Source organism: Gopherus evgoodei, chromosome 21 (genome assembly GCF_007399415.2).
Source record: "Gopherus evgoodei ecotype Sinaloan lineage chromosome 21, rGopEvg1_v1.p, whole genome shotgun sequence".
Lineage (NCBI taxonomy): Eukaryota > Metazoa > Chordata > Testudines > Testudinidae > Gopherus > Gopherus evgoodei.
This window is the reverse complement of record NC_044342.1, coordinates 7,583,441-7,600,214: the sequence shown is the minus strand read 5'-3', so window position 1 is coordinate 7,600,214 and position 16,774 is coordinate 7,583,441. Positions and strand designations below refer to the sequence as shown.

Below are 16,774 nucleotides of genomic sequence, written 5' to 3'. Positions count from 1 at the left end.
TTTGAACACAGCTATACTTTTGACCAATATGCTATCCCATGGAAATAAGTTTCACAGGTTAATTTTGCATTGTGGAAAAAATGTATTTCCTTTTGTTGTATTAAATCTGCTGCCTATGAATTTCATCCAGTGACCTCTGGTTCTTATATTGTGGGAAAGGGTAGATAACACTTCTCTATTCACTTTTCTGCACTATCCTCGATGACTCCCAGATCTCTTTCCTGAGGAGTAACAGCTAATTTAGAACCCATCATTATGTATACATACTATGGACTATTTTTCCTTCCATGCATTACTTTACACTTAACAATATTAAATTTCACCTGCTGTTTTGTTACCCATTCACCCAATTTTGTGAGATCTCCCTGTAATTTTTCACAGTCAGCTTTGGAAATAGTTATGTGCAGTGGCCTGATTTTCCTTGAGTGCTTTTTAACTCCTTGGTCATCTAGTATCCCCACTGCCTCTTGGGAAGACTTCGAACTTCTGATCTATATATATAGTTTGTTTGTTTTTTTTCATCTTCAGCAATTTGCTTCTCCCATTCTTTAATGCCCTGTTTATGGTACATTTACACTTAATCTGGCAGACTTTGTGCTACTTCCCACTATTCTTACTGGAACTGGACTTCCAAGTTTTACAGGATGCCTTTTTGCCTCCAATGACCTCCATTACTCTGCTGTTTAGCCATGGTGGCGTATTTCTGGTCCTCTTATTGTCCTTGCTGATTTGGGATAGACATTTAATATGAACCTCTATTATGATGTTTTCAAATAATCTCCATTCTGCTTGCAGGTCAGTTTCATCTTCTGATTTTGTTGCCTCTCTTGCTTCCTCAGAATTTCTCCATCACTGTCACCGTCCTGGTCAGATGGTCAGTAGTGTATTCATACTGCTAAACACTTATTGTTGAAGCACAGAATTTCTATCCATAGAGATTCTATGGCACAGTTTTATTCATTTAAGATTTTTACATTATTTTACTTTAGGCTTTAAACATATAATGTCATTCCTGCACCAATGTGACCTACTCTATCATTCCTGTGCATTTTGTACTCTGGTATTTCTGTGTCCCATTGATTATCCTCATTCCTCCAACTTTCCACCAACAAAATGCTGCCTATTATATTGATATCCCCATTTGATGCCAGGCATTTCTTTTCACTCGAATTAGTAACTGGACTTTTGCCTTGATATATTAGCACTTATACATTGTGTCAATATTCAACTGATTACCTTCTATTGTGTGATTTTTAAATGGGACTTTATTACTTTCTACTATTCCCCATTATCAACTGCCTCTATTTTACTTATCCTCTTTACTAGGACATAGAGTCCCCCCTTTAATGAAATCATCACTGTGAGACATCTCTGGTCCATGCCAGTGCCATCTGCTTTGATATTACTCTCCTGTAATGGGTTTCAGAGTAGCAACAGTATTCCTCTGTATCCACAAAAACCCCCCATCTTTTGTAGTGATAATCAAGATGGCCCATTTCAGACAGTTGACAAGAATGTGTGAGGATACTTAAAATGGGGAAATAGATAGAATGGCTGGGTCATTACACAAATTGAATCTATTTCCCCATGTTAAGTATCCTCACATCTTCTTGTCAGTGTGTCTGAAATGGGCCCTCTTGATTATCACTACAAAAGGTTTTTTTTTCCTCTTGCAGATAATAATTAATTAGCCTCTTAGAGTAGGTATGGTAACTTCCACCGTTTCATGTTCTCTGTATTTATATATATCTACTTACTATATGTGCTATTCTATGCATCTGATGAAGTGGACTGTAGCCCACGAAAGCTTATGCTCAAACAAATGTGCTAGTCTCTAAGGTGCCACAAGTACTCCTGTTCTTCTCTTTTCACAAACAGCACAGGGTTAATTTCTCTATGAAAACAATTCTAATTGATCTCCATTGGGGGCAAAGGGAGATCCCAGCAGCAGAGGTGGCCAGGGGGAGGCTGATTTCCCCAATAAAGGATACAAGACTCCAGAGCAGGGGACATTATGGGTTTGTATTATGTACAGAGGCATGCTGGGCAGCAGGAGACAGAGTTTTCAAAGAAGATTTGAGGAACAAGTCCAGTGCTCACTGAAATCAAGGGAAAGGCTCCCATTGATCTTAAAGGGCTTTGCATCAGGTTATTCATGTTCTCTGTCTCACCACTTCTACAATAAAACAACTGAACAAAAAATTTACCACATGATCTGACCAAGAACTGTTGAGTATTAAGCATTAATAAAAAGTGTTAAGTATTAACCATTAACAAAATGTGGGGTGTTTTTTTTTTGAGTATTAAGCATTAATAAAATGTGGGTTTTCCTCTTTCATTAAAAAAAAATCTAACTTTTTCTGAACACTCTGCCAGTTTTGTGGACTAGGGACTTTCCTTCCCTATGTACGTGTGCAATGTCCCAGTACAATGGGGACCCCATCTCTATTTGAGTCCTTAAGGAATCACTATAGTAAAATAATAGTAGGCCTTGTGCTTCTGGTGATTTCTGATGGGGCTGATCTGGATATTACTGAACAATATAAAATGACTTCACTTTCTACTCCCAAGCTCACAATCAAATCCTTACTCCAAAGAAAGGAAATAAATACAATCTAGTCCTGTGGCACCTGATAGTGAAGTGGGTATTCACCCACGAAAGCTCATGCTCCAATATATCTGTTAGTCTATAAGGTGCCACAGGTTTCTTTGCCACTTTTACAGATCCCAACTAACACGGCCACCCCTCTGATACTAAATACAATCTAGAAAATCAAAAAATAGACCCCATCCCAAAGCAGAAGTTTATTTTATTAGTTTACACTGAGAAGGGGAAAGAACCAGAGACTCTGAATTTTTATGGAATTGAATAGAGGGAAAACCACAGTATTGTAAAGCAAACTCCTTAAATGAGCATTACTCGTTCTCAATCATTAGATACATCACTTGGAGAATGGAGAAAACAGAAGGGGGAAATCAAATGTCGATCATCGAATGAATGCTGCTGGGATTCAGGGATCTCCCCAGTCTGCAAATTCTTCTCTGCCTGATCTCTAGTGACCTACACTGTCATCATGACTGAACCCGTGCCCATTCTTGCACTAGTTGTGGCTGATCAGCATCTCCATACCCACCATGTACTTCCTCCGGGGGAACTTGGCCTGCTTGGAGACCTGCTACACCTCCACCATCCTGCCCAGGATGCTGGCCAGTCTTCTGACTAGGGACAAAACTGTTTCTGATGCCAACTGTACTGTGCAGTTTTATTGCTTTGATTTCCTATTGACTGTTGTGCGTTTTTTTTACTAACTTTGATGGCTTATAATCAATACTTAACAATATAGAAAGCTCTGCGAAGTGCAGCCCTTATGAATGGCAGGTTCTGTATGTAGCTAGCAGATGGATCTTGGCTAAAGTCATTCACAGTTTTTACTACATTCATATATTTAATGTCTTAATTAGCTTTCTGTGTCCCTAATGAAATAGATATTTTTCTGGTGATTTTGACCTAATGATTAAACTCTCCTATGGTGACACTTGTCTGGCTATCCTGGTGACCCTCATTTTCTCCTCTGTAGACATCATTTCCCCATCTCTTTTGACCCTGGAATCCTATGTTTGTATCATCTCCACCACCTTGAGAATCCCTTCCACCACCAGGAGGCAAAAGGCATTTTCCACCTGCTCCTCTCAACTTATCATATCAGTTTTCTATGGGATCCTAATGGTTGTCTATATATTACTAAACAGCAGTGCACTGAGAGCCCGGAAGAAAGTGTTTTCTGTCCCTCACACTGTCTACATGTCCCTAATCAATCCCCTCTTCTACAGCCTGAGAAACAAGGAGACCCTAAGATCTCTTGGAAATGTAGGGTGTTGTGAGAGGTTAGGGTGACCAGACAGCAAATGTGAAAAATTGTGACAGGGGGTGGGGGGTAATAGGAGCCTATATAAGAAAAAGATTCAAAAATTTGGACTGTCTCTATAAAATCGGGACATCTGGTCACCTTATGAGAGGTTGATTGGAACGGTAATAATTATTAATTGGCTGCAAATGAAGCATCAAGGTGTCCCACGTTTTGATCAGTCAAAACCTGTGCTTTGAGATCTTTGGATGGGAAATAGTCTGTTAGAGCCCGATGTTATTCTAAAAGGCATGGAAATTTATCTCCCATTCTCTGGGGGCTCTTGGCACAGACACAAACCATGGGGGGAAAGGGCAGATTTCCTCTGGGATTCGAATGTTCATGGCATCAGTTTTGGGGTTACACTGTTTTAACAAACCGCACAGCATTAATTCCCTTGTGAAGGTAACTCTAAGTGCTCACCGCCAGCAAGGCCCAGGGGAGATCTCAGCAGCAGAAAGGGCCAGAGGGAGGTTGCTGTACCTGATAAACCCTGCAAAGATCCAGAGCCGGAGTCATACAAGTGTTTGTGTGATGCAAACAATCATGCTGGGCCACAGGAGACAGAGCCATTCCTCAACAACATATAGGTATCTCCCGAGCAAAGGACAAGTCTGACTGTGAGACCAGACACCATGCAGTCTCTCCTTCATGCTTGGGATTAAAGGTGAGTGTTACCAGCCTCAGGGCAAACCCTCAAACTCTCTCTCTGACTTAACTCTTACTTTGAAAGACACGCCTGTTTGACAGTGTCCTCATTTAGTGTCCTGAGTAAGGACTTAACATCTCATCTCACCATGGGCAGCTAGTGATGAGCACTGTGCATAATCTGGTCACTTAAAAGTTCAGACGGGTTCTGTGTCATCCCCCACCTCCATCACACTACAAGGGACCTGCCCATGGTCATTCAGGGAGTCTGAGACAGAACTAGAATTGAAACCGGTATTTCCTAGTCATATTTTAGTTTGTTAACCACAAGATCATAATTATTGTTAATTATGAGTCAAATCTTATCTATCTATCTATCTATCTATCTATCTATCTATCTAGCTAGCTATGCCAATTTAGGGCCAATCGGAGGAGCCGGGGGCAGAAGGGTAATTTGGCCTAGGTCTCAAGCTCAAAGGAGCCTCAAATTTAGACACTTCTTAATTTTTTGTCATTTGATAAATTTCACTACTTGTTTTTATGCTCATCCCTGTTGGACCAAAATGTGACACACTCTCTCAGCTTAGAGCTGCAATTTTAAGCACATAAGAGATGTGATTTGGTAAAACACATATTTTTTTTATGTGTTTTTTAACTGACTTGGATTTTATCACATTAAAGAGTTAATTTTTTTCATAAATATTAATAAAAATATATCGGTTCTGATGGCACCAGATTAGACCGTGATGAACGTGTCCTCTCAGATCAGCTAATTATGGCGTGGATTGCACCCTCAGCAAGTTTGCAGATCACACTAAACTGGGAGGATTGGTAGGTACGCTGGAGGGTAGGGATAGGATACAGAGGGACCTAGACAAATTAAATGACTAGGCCAAAAGAAATCTGATGAGGATCAAGAAGGACAAGTGCAGAGTCCTGCACTTAGGACAGAAGAATCACATGCATTGTTGCAGACTAGGACAGAGTGGCTAGGCAGCAATTCTGCACAAAAGGATCTATGGGTTACAGTGGACTAAAAGCTGGATATGAGTCAACGGTATGCCCTTGTTGCCAGGAAGGCTAATAGCATTTTGGGCTGTATTAGCAGGAGCATTGCCAGCAGATCGAGGGATATGATTATTCCCCTCTATTTGACATTGGGGGAGGGGGCCTCATCTGGAGTACTGTGTCCAGTTTTGGGCCCCAAGCTACAAGAAGGATGTGGAAAAATTGGAAAGAGTCCAGCGGAGAAGAAAAAAATGATTAGGGGTCTGGATCAAATGACTTCTGAGGAGAGCCTGAGGGACCTGGGATTGTTTAGTCTGCAGAAGAGAAGAATGAGGGGGGGATTTGATAGCTGCTTTCAACTACCTGAAAGAGGGTTCCAAAGAGGATGGATCTAGACTGTTTTCAGTGGTACCTGATGACAGAACAAGGAGTAACTGTCTCAAGTTGCAGTTGGGGTAGTTTAGGTCGGATATTAGGAAAAACCTTTCACTAGGAGGATGGGGAAGCACTGGAATGGGTTACCTAGGGAGGTGGTGGAGCCTCCTTCCTTAGAGGTTTTTAAGGTCAGGCTTGACAAAGCCCTGGTTGGGATGATTTAGTTGTGGATGGTCCTGCTTTGAGAAGGGAGTTGGACTAGATGACCTCCTGAGGTCCCTTCCAACCCTGATATTCTATGATCCTAGGATTATATAAAGAAACCACTACTAGTGGCTGGTGCTGGATCAAGTGCATGTTGAAAGGTTGAGAACTGTTGCATTTTAGCGTCTTTATAGTTTTACATCTAGTTGACTAAGGAATTATTTATGTGTGAGAATTCCTCATTATTATCTTCATATGGTAGCTAAAAGAGGTGACTGGTTGGATGGTTGAGCCCTAGGTGGGTACCTTGTCCATCATCGTGGACTTTTGTAGTCTATAGGACCAGATTCAAGGTGAACATTTCTGAGGACAATCTAACACCAATTGAAGTTATTGCTCTTTAGGAGCCTAGATGTTTTTAAAATCCACTAAGTGCCTAAATACCTTTAAAAATCTGGCCCTGGATGCTCCTCTAGAAGATCTCTTTTAGCCAAACACAAGGTATTGAGTTCAAAATTGGGGACATGGGGGCTAATCTATGGTGTGCATTATACAAGATGTGAGACTAGATGATCAAATGGCCTTTTTAGGACTTTAAATCTACTTATCAATGAATAAATGGAAAGGGGGTTGGGGTTGAAAGTGATAAATTATCCATGCTGTTGCTTTTTTTTTTTATAGGTGCACGACACCTCTCTGTTCCAAAACCCTGTGCAAAGCCTGAGTGTGAAAGAATACAACCCTGATCTCAGTTTGCAAGGTCATTTTTTAATGGTATCTGATGGAATCAACCCAGTTTAATTGTGCTGCAACTTCCCCAAATAATTATTACTTTTTCTTTGTCACTAGATACCTCAGATGGAGCGAGGAGAAGGAGGAAACCGACGTACACCTCACAGAGAAAAGAGAAGGGAAAATCAAACATCCATCGCAGAATTCATTCTGCTGGGATTTGGGAACCTCCCTGAACTGCAGATTGTTTTCTTCTTGCTGTTTCTAGTGATCTACTTAGTCACCATGGCTGTGAACATCCTCATTGCTGCACTGATTGTGACTGATCACCGCCTTCACACTCCCATGTACTTCTTCCTGGGAAATTTGTCCTGTTTGGAAATCTGCTATTCCTCCACCATCCTACCCAGGATGCTGGCCAGTTTCATGACCGGGGACAGAACCATTTCTGTTACAGGCTGCATGGTGCAGTTTTTTTGGTTTGGTTTCCTAGCGACTGCTGAATGTTATATGTTAGCTGTGATGTCTTATGATCGCTACTTAGCAATATGTAAACCCTTGCACTATACAACACATATGGATGGCAGACTCTGTATGCAATTAGCAGCTGGATCTTGGCTAAGTTCATTCATCTCTCTTTCCATATTAGTATCTTGTATGTCACAATTAGCCTTTTGTGGCCCTAATGAAATTGATCATTTCTTTTGTGATCTCACCCCAGTGATTAACATCTCCTGCAGTGACACAAATATGGTTATCATGGCAACTCTCATATTATCTTCCATAAATGTCGTTCTCCCATTTCTTTTGACTCTGGCATCTTATGTTTTTATCATCTCCACCATCCTGAGAATCCCTTCTACCACTGGGAAGCAAAAGGCATTTTCCACCTGCTCATCCCACCTCATTGTGGTTACAATTTTCTACGGGACCCTAATAACTGTCTACATGTTACCAAACAGCAATGAACTCACAGCCCCAAACAAAGTGTTTTCATTTTTCTATACTATCTTGACACCCCTGATCAATCCCCTCATCTACAGCCTGAGAAATAAAGAGGTCAAGGAGGCCATGAGGAGAGCTCTGCCGAAATGTAGGGTTTCCTCATGAATCCAGAAAAATTGACTGAAATGGGGATAAATCAACTCACTAGTCAGAATAGAACCATATATATAGTCCTAGTTCTTATCAATCTAAGCATCCTGAATCATAGGAAAAGGCTACTAAGGCTATTTTAGAGTTTTCTCTCTTATTTAGTTTTATTTATTTAGATAAAAACTAACAGACTCTAATACGGTTTAAATTGTCACAGGCCCATCGATTTCAGTGGAGAGATGTAATTTGAATAAGACGATGATCTACCTCAAAAATGTATTTTATAAAATTCCATCCTAGGTTCCAGCCATCTTTTTGAAAATGCAGAGCCCAGTCAAATGCATGCTAGGAAATTAACACTCTGTTTATTTTTATTGTCAATATTATTTCAGTCTCTCTAACATTGGCTACCAAGTGTTCTTCCACTGCAAAACAGAAAGAGGGGTAAAAGTGTATAACACTAATCTGAATGGGAGAAATTTCCAAAGTGGGGCTGGGCAGTTCAGCTTTCAAATCATACGGAAAGTTACTGGGGTTTGGTTCCTCCTCTTCCTAAGATGCTTTAAAAATCCTTTTGTTTATCTTCATAGCATTGTTGGCATTAACCCTCCCTTGAATTTCAGGGTTTTCAAAGCAGATTTGAGGAACAAGTCCAACAGCTACTGAAATCAAGGGAAAGGTTCCCTTTAACCTCAATGAGGACTTTATCAGGCTATTTAGCCTCTGTGCATCATCCCCCATATGACAATACAACAAATGAACTAAAAAACAACTCTCCTGACTGTTGGGTATTATGTGGTAATAAAATGTAGGATTTTTCTCTTATCCTCTTTCATTTTTTAAAAATAATTTTCAAACAATTTCGAAACACTTGTTAGGTTCCAGAAGAACTTCCTAATCTGTGCTTATTAGATTTTCAATTTATTGTTGCAATCTTAGGACAATGTTCTCAATGTCTCAAATTAAACAAAGCTAGGGATCTATTCAGGAGAGGTAGTCGATGGATATTTTTTAACCTATATGAATTTTCAAAACTTTAAAAAAAATTTTCAGAATATTTTTAAAAAGCTGAAAACCCTGAGTTTGAAAAAATGTTGATTTCAAATGGGCTCTTGTTCTGATTATTCGTCCACTTTTTTTTGTCCTTTCTGAAATCTATCTTTTCTGAAGAAAATCAAACCAGCAATTGACCAACTGACCCAGTCAAAAGATGGTTATGTATGTTTGACAAAGAAAAATTATAATATGATGGGCTGGAGTGCTGTGTTGCACTGTACGTCAAAGTAGAAAGCTGTAACCTCCATCTTCATCATTTGTATATGGTTGTGATATTTCATACAAAGCATGCCACGTAAGATACCCTATGAAGGATCATTATCTGCTGGAACTCATTGTTATTTCAAAATATAGAAGTCATTAGTGTGTATGAAGTTATGAGTTTTTGCTATATGGTTGTTATTGAAATATGTTGTGAATCTGGGAGACGCCCACTGCTAACTCTCCAGTGACAACAAAGGTGGAGACCCACACCCAAACAGGCTTTAACTGACCATGACTACTCATTGATCAGCAGGGGAATTGTAAACAAGAGATTTCCAATTCTGTAAGACAATTCAGTATCACCTGAAGACTAACAGGAATGTGGCTTGGCTGGTAAGGATCTCAGTCCTTGGGCATTTCAACCCCCGGTGAGAGCAGAAGGCCTTCTTAAAAAAAAAAAAGGCAAGAAACTTCTGTGAGATTAGTGCACATAACCTGGGGTTTACGAGTGCTGGATTCCAGTGCCTGAGTTTTGAAGATTTTTTAAATGTCTTTTATCTTACACAGTGCTCCATTGGGTAAGGCACTGGACAGTGAATGAAGAGATCTGGATTCTGTCTGCTGCTCTGATCTGAAGTGAGGTCTTGGACAAACCATTGTAACTGTCCCTTCCCACTCTCCTTTGTCTATGTCAAGTGCAAGTTTTTTGGACAGGGCCAGACACTTTCTCTGTGTGTGTGTAGCACTCAGAACAATGAGCCCCCCCTTCTCTATTTGAGTCCTTAAGAAGTCATCGGCATCAAATAATCACAGCCCTTGTGCTTTTGCTGATTTCTGCTGAGGCAATATAAAATCACTCCCACTTCTATCTCCAAACCCACAATCAAATCCCAACTCAGAGGAAAAGGAATAAATACAACCTAAATAATCAAAAATGAAAAATTTCAACCTAAACCAGAGGGTTTTGTTTTCACACCAAAAAATAACATGAGACAGAGACTCCATTAAATTTACAAGGGACTTTACTAGGCTTATTAATTTGATGTTGAAGTTATCCAGATACAATAGTGATGGGCCGCGATAAAAATCCCTCAGATACACACTGAAATTTTTGAATAGTAATAGACAAAAGCTTTCAATCTGTGCGGCCCAGCAGCCAGGGATAACATATTGGTGGAGGAAGCCTGGGGGATATTTCCAGCTATGCCAGTGGCTGTTTTATAACTTTTTGGAAATCATGTCCATTCTCTGTGCCTCAGTTTCCTCATCAGTCAATTGGGGATAAATATCCTGCCATACAGAGTAGTGTGCTTTGAGATCCATGGATGGAAAATGGCCTGTAAGAACTAGATGTTACTATTAAAGGCATTCTATTATTCTCCATTCTCTTGAGTTCTTGACACACACAGAGCACATGGGGGAACAGAAAAACTTCTTTGGGATGAGAATACCAGAGGCATCAGCTTTGGTATTACACTGTTCTAACAAAACAGCACAGTGTTAATTCTATCTCTGTGAAGGTAATTCTAAGTGATCCCCAGCATGAGGCCCAAAGGAGCTCCCAGCAGCAGAGGTGGCCCGGGGAAGGCTGTTTTCACCAATAAAGAATGTGAGAATCCAGAGCAGGAGACATTAATGTTTTGTGTCATGCAGACTGGCATGCTGAGCAGCAGGAGAGACACCCATCCTGACAGCAACATGCAGCTCTCTCTCCTAGAACCGAGGGGACAAGACTGACTGTGAGAGCAGCCCTATCACCGTCGATGGAAAGGTCGCTGCTTCATGCTGAGGATTAAAGGCGAGTGAGACAAGTCACAGGGCAAACCTTCAATCTCTTCCTCAGAGGACACTCCTCTTGGTCAGTGTCTTCACTCACCGGAGCTTGGCCTGAGTAAGGACTTCAGAACGTGATAATGATTTTTCACTAGAGAAACTGATGAAAGACAAAGGAGATCTGCCTACCACCCCTCACTTTTCTCTCTCTAATAAGCCATTTATGCACCCTTCTAAGCTCTTAAATCTATCCCTATATCAAGACTCTTCTACAGTCTCTCTCTGTCTTTTTATCTCTCCCTCTACCAAATCCCTTTCACATCTCTCCATCTTTTTACTTAGACATCTATAAAGCTCTGTTGAGTCCCTTACACATCTATCTATCTATCTATCTATCTATCTATCTATCTATCTATCTATCTATCTCCTTAAACTTCTGATAGTTCCCATATAAACTCCTCTGTCTGTCCATCAATCACCTTACACATCTGTCTGTCTCCCTACCCTGCACACTTCACTTTCTCAGAAGCCTTTCTCCACCTTTCTCCTCAGTTTCTAAACTGTTCCTCAGCTGCCTACCCAGCCCTTCCTGTAGTGCAGATTCCTATGTGCCTGCCCACACCAGACCTGTGAGATGCTATGTATCTTCTGTTGTGTGTCTGAGCACCACACAGGAAAGGGCTCTACATTTGAAATGCATGGAGACTGGAAATCCTTAGAGATTAAGTAGTGGCACCAGTGGAACAAACTTTCTCTGGTCATTTAATGCTCCATCTTAGCTCTCAAGAGGAAGGGTATCCCAATGGTTAAGACACTAGCTCAGGGTTTCTCAAACAGGGGTTGCCGCTTGTGGAGGGAAAGCCCCTGGTGGGCCAGGCTGGTGAGCTTACCTGCCCCATTTACAGGTTCAGCCGACCGTAGCTCCCACTGGCCACGGTTCACCGCTGCAGGCCAATGGGGGCTGCTGGAAGCAGCAGCCAGTACATCCCTCTGTCTGCACCACTTCCAGCAGCTCCCATGGGCCTGGAGCAGTGATCCACGGCGAGTGGGAGCCGCAATTCGCCGGACCTGCAGATGGGGCAGGTAAACACACCGGCTTGGCCCAGCAGGGACTTTCCCTACACAAGCGGTTACCCCTGTTTGAGAAACCCTGATCTAGTTAGTCATTTGGTTTCTAGACTAGACTTGAGTTCTGTTCTCTGCTCTACCACTGCCTTTCTGTATAGCATTGAGCAAGTCACCTTGGGCCAGAATTTTAAAGGTATTTTGGTGCCTACTTGGATTTTCAAAAATAGCTACCTGCCTAACACCCATTCAGATCAATGAGTTTTAGTTACCTGGATGCCTTTGAAAATCCCACTAGGCCTCTAAATACCATTAAGTATCTGGCTCTGGCTGCTTTTTTTAAAATATGTTAGCCAAACACAAATAACTGAGCTCAATGCAGGACTAACTGGGAACATTCTTTGGTATATGTTGTAGTGGATGTCAGATAAGATGAGCTAATGGTCTCTTTTAGCCTGTAACTTCATGAACAGATGAATGAAAGAAGTTGAGAAAAGGTGTAGAAAAATGAGAAATTCACTGTGTTCCTACTCTTTGGCTGGGATGATGGGGAAAATCTATCATCTCTGTGCAACACCTGGATGAGAAGCCATTTCTCAGTTGAGGGGAATATAAACCCTGGTCTTCTTTGGCACTCTGAGTTTATAATAAATGAGATAAAGGGAAACCACAACATTGTACAGCAAACTCATTAACAAATCAGTACTTTTTCTTAATCACTAGTTGCAGCACATGGAGAATGGAGAAAGCAGAAGGGGAAAATCATACGTCTATCACAGAATTCATCCTGCTGGGATTCAGGAATCTGCCTGGACTGTAAATTCTGTTCTTCTTCCTGTTTCTAGGGATCTACATAGTCACTATGGCTGCAAACATCCTCATTGTAGCTCTAATTGTGGCTGATCAACACCTTCACACTCCCACATACTTCTTCCTGGGGAACTTGTCCTGCTTGGAGATCTCCTACACCTCGGCCATCCTGCCCAGGATGTTGGCCACTTTCCTGACAGGGGACAGAACCATTTCTGTTATGGGCTGCATGGTTCAGTTTTATTGGTTTGGTTTCCTAGCAACTGCTGAATGTTCTATATTAGCTGTGATGTCTTATGATTGATACTTAGCAATATGTAAACCTCTGCGCTATGCAACACTTATGAATGTCAGGTTCTGTATGCAGCTAGCAGCTGGATCTTGGTTAATTTCACTCATCGTTCTATCCATATTAATATATTTTATGTCACAATTAGACTTCTGTGGCCCCAATGAAATTGATCATTTCTTTTGTGATCTCACCCCAGTCACTAATCTCTCCTGCAGTGACACTTCTCTGGTTACCCTGGCGACCCTCATCTTCTCTTCCATAAACATCGTTCTTCCATTTCTTTTGACTCTGTCATTTATGTTTATATCATCTCCACCATCCTGAGAATCCCTTCCACCACTGGGAAACAGAAGGCCTTTTCCACCTGTTCCTCCCATCTTATCGTGGTGACAGTTTTCTATGGGACCCCAATAACTGTCTACATGTTACCAAAAACCAGGGCTCTGAGAGCCCCAAATAAAGTGTTTTCATTCTTCTACACAGTCTTGACACCACTGATCAATCCCCTCATCTACAGCCTGAGAAACAAAGAGGTCAACAAAGCCCTAAGGAGAGCTTTGCCGAACTGTAGGGTTTTCCTATGAATTCAGAGAAATTGATTGAAATTGGAATAAATCATCTCACTAGTCAGAAGGGAACCATCTTAGTCAGTCTTTCTCAAAATGGGATCCATGGACCCTTGGGGTCCGTGAGGGTATCCAAGGGGGTCTGTGGGCCCCACTTATCAACTCCTTCCCCTCTGCCCAGCACCTCCTGCATACCAGGAAAGAGCTGTTTAGTTGCATTGAGATTTGGTTTCTACTTTTCCTATGCTGCTTTGAAAATCTTTGCCTCTATCTTTAAGTATTTGTTTACATTAACCATGAGTTGAGTTTTGAGAGTTTTCAATGAAGAATCGAGGACCAAGACTAACTTCTACTGAGATCAAGGGAAAGGTTCCCATTGACCTAAAAGGGATCTGCATCAGGCTACTCTTCCTGTGTGCATCACAACCTTTCCCAGAACAAAACAAATGAACTAAAAAATTAACAGCTGGCATGACCGGGAACTGTTCAGTATTAAGTGGCAATAAATTGGTTTCTTTTTTTCTGTTTTCCTCTTGAGTGTTTTTAAATAATTCTTCAAACATTTTCTGAATACTTGTAAGGTAGTTTGAGATATAATCCTAATAATGTTCTATTTTGAATTTATTAGATTTCCCTTTTAATTCTTCCTGTCTTATAAAAATGTTCTGAAAGTCTCACATTAAACAAAGGCAGGGGTCTGTTTAGGATAAGTCATGCATGATATATATCTCGACCATCTTTAATCCCCTCAAGTATGTATACAATATATATTGCTAATAGACAATTTAAAAGAAACCAGGATTTTTTCCAAAAAAGTGAAAAGCCTCAGTCTGAAAAATGCTGGATTTAAGGGGGCTCTGGTGCAAACTACTGATTCACTATGTGTAATCTCTTCAGAATCTACTTTTCCTGCAGAAAATCAAACCAGCTAACAAGTGACCAACCAGCCCAGTAAAAAAAAGTTATGTATTCAGTTATTATATAATAGATTTTTTCCCCATTCTCACATTCCCTCAATGCATTTTAAATAATCGTTTGACCTTGTCAGAAGCCTATTGCATTTGTGACAGCCTGTTGTCTGTGTTCCTTGGATTCTCCATTAGTCCTCGCAAAATGTCTCAAATTGTCGAGATCCCCTTGGCTTACAAGACCAGTGCTCTAATGCTTAAGCTATGGAGAGTTTATGTGATCCAACATGTCTTACACTGTGCTCCAGCAAGTAAGGCACAGGGCTAGAGATCAGAACACTGATCTCAAGTGGGGTTTCAGCCAAGCCATTGGCTTCTCTTTTCCCAACTCCCCCTTTTTCTATTTCAGTTGGAAATGTTGTGGGGCAGGGAGTTTATCTCCTTGTGTGTGTGCAGCACCCAGTACAATGGGGATCCTGTGTATATTTGAGTCCTTAAGGAGTCACCATAGTGAATTATAATACCCCTTGTGCGTTTGGTTGCTGCAGGGGCTGACTAGGACATTACCTAGGGAGGTGATGAAATCTCCATTGTTAGAGGTTTTTAAGGTCAGGCTTGGCAAAGCCCTGGCTGGGATGATTTAGTTGGGGTAGTTCCTGCTTTGAGCAGGGGGTTGGACTAAATGACTTCCTGAGGTCTTTTCCAACTCTAATCTTCCATGATTCTATGATTCCATAGTATTTAACAATATAAAATGACTTTGCCTTGTACTCCCAAAACCCCAACCAAATCTCCACACAGAAAAAGAGAATTAATATAATCAAAAAAGTCAATACCAAAATCTCCAGTCCAAAGCAGAGGGCTTCATCCCCACTCCACCCCAAAAAGCGAGAAGATACAGAGTCTGCATTAAATATAAAGGTATTTTGCTGTTAATGTCAACTTTATGTTGAATCTTCTCAGATGATACAGTGATGGGCAGCAATACAAATCCATGCGACACATATGGAAATCTGTGAACGTTAATAGACAAAGGCTCTGAGACTGTCTGGTCCAGCAGTCACAGAGATACACTTTGACTGAAGAAACCTGGAAGCTGTACCCAGTTATGCCAATGTCCTGTTTCACAATCCTTTGGAAATCACTTCCTTTCCCTGTGCCTCAGTTTCCAGATCTGTATAATGGAGATAAAGATACTGGCCATGTGATATAAAGTGCTTTGAGATCTATGGATGGCAAATGGTCTGTTAGAGCGTGATGTTATTACTAAAGGGATAGAAATGTATTTCCCATTCTCTGGGGCTCTTGGCACAGACACAGCACACATGGGGAAAGGGGAGATTTCCTCTGGGATTCGAATATTCATGGCATCAGCGTTGGTGTTTCACTGTTTTAACCAACAGCACAGTGTTAATTCCATTATGACAGTAATTGTGAAAGATAACCAGCAGTAGGGCCCCAGGGAGATCCCAGCAGCAGGAAGGGCCAGGGGGAGGCTGCTGTACCTGATAAACCCTGCAGGGATCCAGAGCGGGAGTCATAAAGGCCTTGAGTGAAGCCAACAATCATGCTGGGCCACAGGAGAAAGAGACATCCACCCACAACATATAAATATCTCCCGAGCAGAGGACAAGTCTGACTGTGAGACCAAGCCCAGTCATTGTTGATGGAGACGTCGCTGCTTCATGCTCAGGATTAAAAGTGAGTGTTACCAGCCTCAGGGCAAATCCTCAAACTCTTCCTCAGACTTTACCTCACCAAAAAGAACACTCTTAGTAGACAGAATCCTCACCTCTTGGCAGTTTTGCCTAAATAAGAACTTAAGCATCTCATCATGAGACTGCTAGAGAAATGGATGAAACACAAAGATCTATGTCTTAAGCTCCTTATCTATCTATCTATCTATCTATCTATCTATCTATCTAATCTACTGAGACAATTACTCATCCCTCTATCTGTCTACTTATTAATCGGTTCATCTCTCTTTTGAGTTCTTTACAGATCTATCTAACCATTGAACAAGTACCTGTCTCTGAGACCAAAGCCTCACCCTATCTGCCCTTCTCCTTACACATCCCTCTATCAATATATTTTTTCTTTTATCTTCTCTCTGTCTGTCTTTCTCTCTTTCTG

The 16,774-nt window shown here is 41.1% G+C and overlaps 1 protein-coding gene across 1 annotated transcript; it reads left to right on the top strand.

Moving 5' to 3' along the window:
* The first annotated feature begins 6,998 nt into the window (after window positions 1-6,998).
* Window positions 6,999-7,982, top strand: LOC115637875 (olfactory receptor 11A1-like). The gene has a single exon (XM_030539472.1). The coding sequence runs from the start codon at window positions 6,999-7,001 to the stop codon at window positions 7,980-7,982; it is 984 nt and encodes a 327-aa protein (XP_030395332.1).
* Window positions 7,983-16,774: the final 8,792 nt, after the last annotated feature.